General features: G+C 36.1%; 1 protein-coding gene across 2 annotated transcripts in view; it reads right to left on the bottom strand.

Moving 5' to 3' along the window:
* Positions 1-516: 516 nt before the first annotated feature.
* LOC118198023 (aminopeptidase N-like) overlaps positions 517-8,018 on the bottom strand; it is a 62,906-nt gene continuing 55,404 nt past the window's right edge. For both annotated transcript variants that reach the window (XM_085808387.1, XM_035369613.2), the window contains exons 20-21: positions 2,109-2,190; positions 517-1,052 (exon numbers count right to left, since the gene is read on the bottom strand). In XM_085808387.1, the coding sequence (XP_085664513.1) occupies positions 903-1,052; positions 2,109-2,190 (232 nt within the window). In that variant the 3' untranslated portion in view covers positions 517-902. The remainder of the gene's footprint in view (positions 1,053-2,108; positions 2,191-8,018) is intronic.

Here is an 8,018-nt window from a genome sequence, read left to right as displayed (position 1 = left end):
ACCTGCTCATTAGTAACAATTTTAAAGCCTTTAAGTTATTTCCAGGGACCAGAAACAGCATGCAATGAAGCAATCAGCTTCTTGCCACTTCTGTTATGGTTTGCTCTGCTTCTGAAAGGCTAATAGCTTTGTACATCAAAAGTTTCCCCGAACGATATTTAAGCGCCATAAAAGAATAAGTATTTTGACTTGAAAAACATTGACGTCAACCGCGAATTATAGAATTTTGCTGGGAAAGGTACAAAGGCCTTATACTGCCACTGAATTACGTTATACCATTATATACATTTTAAAAACAATTTGATGAAATTTGATTAACTAATTATAATAAGCTTGGCCATTGCTCATTCCATGAAAACCAAATCGATTGCTTACTTCATGAAATAGGTACGTGAAAACAAGTTTGACCATCAGGGCATTCAGAATGTTATCTTTGAATGTAATACTACATTTACATGTTAATGTAAAAGTTTCTCGTCTTAGTACAAACACAGCTCTACCTAAGTCAAAACCAAATTCTCTAACAAGTGGATTTTATTATACATTGATGAGCAACAGTTTCACAAACAAAAAACATTCAAGTTTACATCATTTTATCAAAAATGTATAATACTGATAACACGTCAGAATATACGAATTGCACGCTAAATGAGTTACAAAAGACATTTAAAGACTCGTATAAATTTGCAACAACATTCAAATGTGTTTGAGCAATAGTTTTCATTAATGAAACAGGTTTTATTCTGTGAAACACCAATCCCTTCATAAGACGAAGAGCAAAACAAATTTTCCTACCGAAATAAATACAAATCCTAATAGTGTAAAGTTTAAAAAAAATCTAATTTTGGCACACTGTACCAGGGACGATATAATGATCTTTTAACAAATATGCAAAGAGCTTATTAAAAGGAATTCTCTCGCAACCATCTGGAGACTTCTGGATACTCCTTTTTCATCCATTCCAAATTGCTCTTTGATCTGTCCAGAACTAATTTCAAAATTTTGCGAATATTAGCAAATGACGTTTTTCTCCTCTTCAGGAAGCTTTCCAACTAAGAAAATAAGAGAAAAAATTAAGAAATATTAATCAATGAAAAACCATTTTGTAGTTTAATAAATGTGTTATTTCGTACATTTGCCTAAAAGAGAGGGACTGAAATCCGGAAATTTTTGTTTTGTTTTTTGTTTTTTCACATATTGATTTCTGTTCTGTAACCAAGTATCTTATGTATGTTTCAACTAATCAGAACTACTCATGCTGCTTTTCCACAGGAATTATCCTACCTATTACGTACACTTAATGGAGACAAAGATTAGTTAATGGTTAAGAATGTATAGAAAAAAAATTTGCAAAAACAAATGTTCATAGCAAAATGTTATGACATTTTGTGTAACATGGCCTACGAAACTGTAAAGATGCATTAGCAATATTATCATCTTACAAACAAAAAAGAGTGCTTTAAGAAAACAAATGCATAAGCACGTTGAAGCTGATATAAAAATCTTTATGCGTGGCCTTAGAAGTCGTGCACACTATACCGTTACTTATAAAATACTATAATTTTAAAAATAAAATTACTATAATTTTAAACTGTAAAGCATGTAAATTAAAACCATCATCAATACGAAACTCAAATTTCATTTTAAAGAAGGCGTGATTTGATTTGTTAAACCAATCTGTACCATCTAATATCAGATTTTCGGCTTTCTTTACATTTCATTACTCACTTTGTTTAACAAAGGTTTAATATATCGTTATAGAGATAAATCTACTGTTAAATTCTCAGTTTCAAACAAAAATATACTGTAATTTTGCCTTAAGTAAACGAAACAAGCACTCAAAAATGAAAATCATGTTATACCTTTCTTATTCCAGTGATGAAATGATTAATGGTTAAGCTGGTTGCCCAAATTATTTTATTTTCTCAAAGAAAGATTTTAATAATTTAAGTTAAAGGGATTAACTCTTTATATATTTAAAAAAGGAGCAAACTTGTGTTTTCTACCGCTACCCATTTTTGCAAAACAGTTATATTTAATACCATTATTTCATTTCCGTTTTCAATCCCATATAAAAACAATATGTCTCTTAACTAATAAATACTTACTTCTTCAATCTCGTTTTCGGAATTCAGAGGAGCAGTCACATAATCAATGATGTTCGCTCCGGCGAAAGCATAAGAACCAAACCTGGAAATATAAATAACATATGGAAAAATAATGCATTTGTCTAACTGATTTGCAAAAAAATAAATAATAATATGAAATGAAATACGAGGTCTGAATGATTTTTAACTGTAATTTAATTACACAACATTTTGCTTACATTACTAAAATTAGGAAAATTAGGTATTATGTAATAAATATACTGGTGCATTTTATATATCGTAAAAATATTTTATACAAATTCAATTGGGATTAAAAAAATATCATCTTATTAAAAAAAAGCACAAAACAAAAAGAAAAAAAGAACGAAGAGCAAATTTTAATGTCATTTTAAATAATTTCAATTTGCCATATATTTCGCTTTTGATTGCATGTTCACACATTATTATTACTACATTGGTAAGCATAAATCTTTATTCATATGTATATTCATATATTTTTTGGCTTTAATTTTGCTTTTACTTTTATACGTGTTTGTTAAAATGTAAATTTAAATTTGTTTAAATTCATATATATATATATATATGTAAGATAACAATGTATGAATCAGAATTATAATATAACTATAAACATTAATTCTTCCTCGCTATTCTAAAATCGTAATAACTTATCTGCATTGCGTCATTCAAATTAATCATGCAAACTTACGTAACCGTTAATACCAGATGCCTCTTGACGACCAATCACCAAATTGTAAACCAAAACTTTTCTCTTCGCGTGCTTCCATCTTTCATAACTACGCACTTCAGCTTTAGCTCTCTACTGTGCTAACATGTAATTTCGCTGGCTCGCTTTCTATCTCAAAAATATTAAAAATGTAAATCTTCTGTGTAAAGGCACGATTAGAGTGCCAAGTGATTGTGACCACAAATATCAATTGGAAATAAAAATGGAATTAAAACTGCCTCGACTGCCAAGCTTCTTAAATACTACGCAATCAAAATTCTTCTTCAATATCGATCTAAGCACGCATCTACAGTGTTCCGTCTTTTCCTTTGCTCTTATTATGACACACATATATATACTCGTATATATGTAAAAAGTCGGACAGGATTAACCTGGTGCAAGTTTCCCCGAATGGATTTCGAACTCTGCTGCCTCAAACTACCAGTGAATCATCAAATTCGTTTCCGGTGTGTGATTTAACGGCATATTTTAAAAGTGCTTTGAAATCATCGAGTAAATCTGTAAGTTCAAAATCGAAAGTGTTCGGAATCAAGGTCAGTGTCGCCAACGTAGTGAAATATGGTTAATCGTTTTTGCTCGCTTCGAATATTCACAATGTTTATGCATCTCTGATCATCGCGTAGAAAGAAAATTAAACATCCAAAGTGCTTTGAAGGTCATCAACCTCATCAGTGAAATATGAAATGCCAAATAGTATTTTGTGCTCTCTTGCATGTTCAGCGCTTTATTCGTCTAATTCTTCCTATTCAAAAAATGCAATATTATCAAAAGTTATGAAATGTGATCGTGAAGTGATATTAAGTTCCAAATTGAGTTTATTTCGTTTCGGAAAAGAAAAAAAAAAAAAAAAAAAAGAAAAGTTGCATTTTTTAAGTTATTGTTTTATGATTTATTAATGGTCATATTTTGCTTAAATCATATTGAGATCAAAGTTAATAATTTAAAAATATTATGATTTATTTAAAATGTAGTTTTGTATTTCTGAAGTGGGAAAAAGAAATGATTGAATTTGGCAAAAATTAGAAATGTTTTACTTAGGGAAGGTTTCTAATGCGAATAATATTTTTGTACTATTGTTTAATTTTTTTTTTAATTTTTACTGTATTTTAAGAATCCAGATCTTCCCAACTGCTTTCAAAAAAGGAGAAGTGGTCCTGTTCCTGAAGAAGCAGAGATCCCCAGATGACCCAAGCTCGTTTCGGCCAATTTGCCTACTTTCGTCTCTGGGAAAAATTTATGAAAAATTACTGGTAAACAGACTTAAATTCCATCTCGAGCAGACCAACTTCCTCAGCCCACGGCAATACGGGTTCCAAACTGGCTTGTCAACCACGCATGCCCTGAGTCATCTTAAAGATAGCATAGAACAAAATAGAGGCAGAAATCTTCACACGGCATTCATATCCCTGGACCTGCAAAGCGCCTTTGACACCCTCTGGTGGCCTGCTATAAAGCAAGCACTTAGAGAGGCACAATGTCCCAAAAACATCTTTAACATCATCACGGACTATCTACATGCACGTAGCCTCATAGTAGCCAACAACAATGGCCTCACTATCAAGCGGCAGGAAAGAGGGTGTCCACAAGGCTCTTGCGCCGGTCCGTTGCTCTGGATAATCACCTTTAACTCCATACTACAACATGAATGGCCTTTGCACACAGATATTATAGCATACGCCGACGATGTAGCCCTTCTGGTGTCTGGCCGCACAAGAGATGAACTGGAACGGAATGCCACAGAAACCTGCTCGATATTCACGGACCTATGCAATAAACTTAAGTTAACCATCTCTCGGCAAAAGTCCGCAGCCATCGTAATTCCACGTCCTGGCACAAATCCCACAAGACGTCCATGTATAAAGCTACTGGGCAAGAACTTAAAAATAACGAAGACGATTAAATATCTAGGAGTCACTTGGGATCAAAGACTCACCTGGTTACCGCACCTCCAAGAAATACGTACAAAAACATCGACCATCGCAAGGAAAGCCAGGCAATTTCAAGGGAGAAATTGGGGACAAAACCCCCATATCAGGAAACTATTATATCTGACAGTGGCAGAGAGAATAATTCTCTACGCAGCAGTCATATGGGCACAACCAATGAACAGCCGAAAGACCAAGCTACTGACCACAATTCAACGGCCGTTTGCATTAAACATCTGCGGAGGTTATCGCACAACAGCGTCCAGCGCCGCCACGATACTTGCAGGCCTGCTGCCATTACACATAAAGGCAGAGGCAGAGGCTACCTATGTACGAATCACTCATCACAGACAAGAAGCCACATATGCAGGAATTACGTTCAGAACAACAGACTATGAACTCCCTGGCAGTGTGCAACACATCTACCCTGCCAACAAAGGTAGAGGGATCCATGTCAAAATCCAACATCAGCCATCGCACTCCAGACAACGCACTTCCTGTGCGATTACACAACTGTTCACTGATGGATCAAAACATGATCAGGGAGTGGGCTGCGCGTTTGCTCACTACGAACATGGCACACTAGTAAAGGAATGGAAAGGACATCTCACTAACAGCAATAGTATTTTCCAAGCAGAGGCACTAGCAATATTGAATGCGCTACGACATGCCCTCAACCTTTCCCTTACCAATGCGACTTTTTACACAGATAGCATGTCAGTGCTACACGCACTCAGGGATCATCACCACACTTCACCCATCATCATAGATATACAGCAACTTTTACGCAATAATCATCAAGCCCGCTTTAACATGCTATGGGTAAAAGGACACTCCGACAACGAAGGGAATGACGTCGCAGACCGACTGGCTAATGAGGCTGCCAACAACATCCACGCTCAAACTATAAGTGCCCCTACCCCCGTCTCACACCTCAAGAAAACTCTGCGTAGCATCTGTAAAGAAAAGTGGCAAGAAGAATGGAATAGTGGCGACACAGGGAGAAGGACGTATAACTTCCTACCAAACGTAGACACGGAACGTCTTATAACAATAGCCCCACTGACACAGTACATAACGGGTCATGGCCCATTTCCATCTTATTTTATGCGTCATGGCATCTCAGCATCTGACAATTGTGTCTGTGGCATGCTAGGTTCTCCCGAGCACTATCTATTTGACTGCAGTCTAACAACAAACCACCACTTACCACATCCAACGAATGCTAGAACACTTTACTATCGTTTCATAATCAAACACCCGCCAGCTATAAGGAGCATCTGCGCAGTTGTACAGCAAATCAACGCCCTAGGGCAAGACATTTGCGAGCCACAGTAGCATGGTACTGCAGACAATGTACTCAACTATTAGATATTCGCAGTATGTACACATTCTGTAATACACATTCCACATTCAATTTCGAGCCTCGTGTTAACATCTGCTTTCAATAGCCACCAACTTGCAGATATAATGTTACTGACATGTTTATCAGTGTGAAGCACTGGGCACCCAATGGAATGATGTGTTATCGTAAATCGAAATATATAATATCCGTACAATGCACGAATGTAGTGTATGCAACGAAATATGTAATTCATGCAACAGAAGCCCCTAATGAAAGTATGTACATTATGTATTATGGGAACTGAGCATATTTCTGCACAGCACTACTGCTTTACGCACACCTTACTATGTCTTATATGTTTCCTCTGAGTGTAATATTTGCATTTATGTGCTCTACGTGTTTCCATATGTATTCTATGTGTCATGATATGTATTTTCGTGTGTGTTTCTATGTCTTTATGTTACGTAATTACGAGTGTGTTTTTATGCTTTTACGTTTAATTTTGTATATCTATGTGTTTCAGCTTATATGAGTGTTTTAGTGTTTTAATGCTATCCTTTATATTCTTTCTAAGTTACTTTGTGTTATTAACAACGTCCTATGTAAAAACTACCCGACATCTAGCCCCTGTATGGCCATGTAAACTCCTGGTGCAGCCTCACGGGGCTCCAGCGAGTTGCTTCTTCGAGATAGTGGAGGACGTAGGACATATGCCTGTTTACCTATGTTATACGTCAGGCGTCCCCGTCCTCCGTCACCTGTCACCTGTATTTTAAGAATGAAATTATTGTTTGAAAATTTTAAATTCTAGGAATTTCTTTAATGTTTTCAAGATAAACATTGAAGGCTCTCACCTTATGAAAAAATACATTTTTTTAATCTAAGTATTTTTATTCTTTCATAAAATAAAGTGTGTTTTTAATATTCATATGGAATGACAGCAGTTCGAAAAAGGCCAGTTGACTCTACAGAAGGAACGGAGGCCTTTCCTACAGTAACTGCTAATTTGGCAAATCTTTTGGCCACTGGTGAAGAATATTAAACACCAGTTTGCTCAACTGATAAACCAGTATGATGGAAATGTTAAGGCCCGTCCACACGAGGACGCTCCCGACGTAGTTGACGTAAATTTTCTGACGCCGGCGTAAATTCGCAGGACGCAGAAGACGTAAAACTGAGTACGCTCCTGTTCAGCTTTTTCGCCCGCGACGCGCGCGTATAGCCAATAGCCGACCGAGTTCTTATCACGTGTCTTAATCAGAAAACCTTCTTGCCAGTGCTTCTTGCTTACCCGTTACAAAAATCAGGAAATCAAATCAAATAAACTCCCACCGATTATACTTAGAGAAAACAAATACTCTTATAGCAAAATTAGGAATATCTTTAATCAAAAACATTTCAAATTTATTGGAAATAGTATTCCTGATGGAATTAAAATCACTACTACAGACCCTGATACCTATAGGGCTATGGTTAGAATTCTTAAAGACCTGGGGGTGGAGCACCACTCTTACATTCTCCCCCAGGACAGAAAACTTAAAGTCGTAATCAAAGGACTTCTTAGAAGTACAGAGACAGATGAAATCCAAGAAGAACTTGAGGAACTAAATTTCAAACCGGAAGAAATCAAACAATTAACCAAAAGAAGGAATGGAGAAGTTACCAAACTTCCCTTATTTCTTATCACTTTACCTAAAGACGAAACCTCCAAAGAAATCTACCAAACCAAGTACTTATGCGGACTTAGGATTAATGTTGAGGAATACAGAGGCAGACAAGGTCCCGTACAATGCTTCAAATGTCAGGGCTTCAACCATACTCAGATTGGTTGTAACTACCAACCCCGTTGCGTCAGGTGTGCAGGATCGCACGAATCTAGAGACTGCCCTGACAAA

The sequence above is a fragment of the Stegodyphus dumicola genome, chromosome X1 (assembly GCF_044657685.1).
Source record: "Stegodyphus dumicola isolate Sdum_Otavi_A_Nest chromosome X1, ASM4465768v1".
NCBI lineage: Eukaryota > Metazoa > Arthropoda > Arachnida > Araneae > Eresidae > Stegodyphus > Stegodyphus dumicola.
Note: the sequence above shows the minus strand (reverse complement) of the source record. Positions and strands in the feature narration are given on the sequence as shown.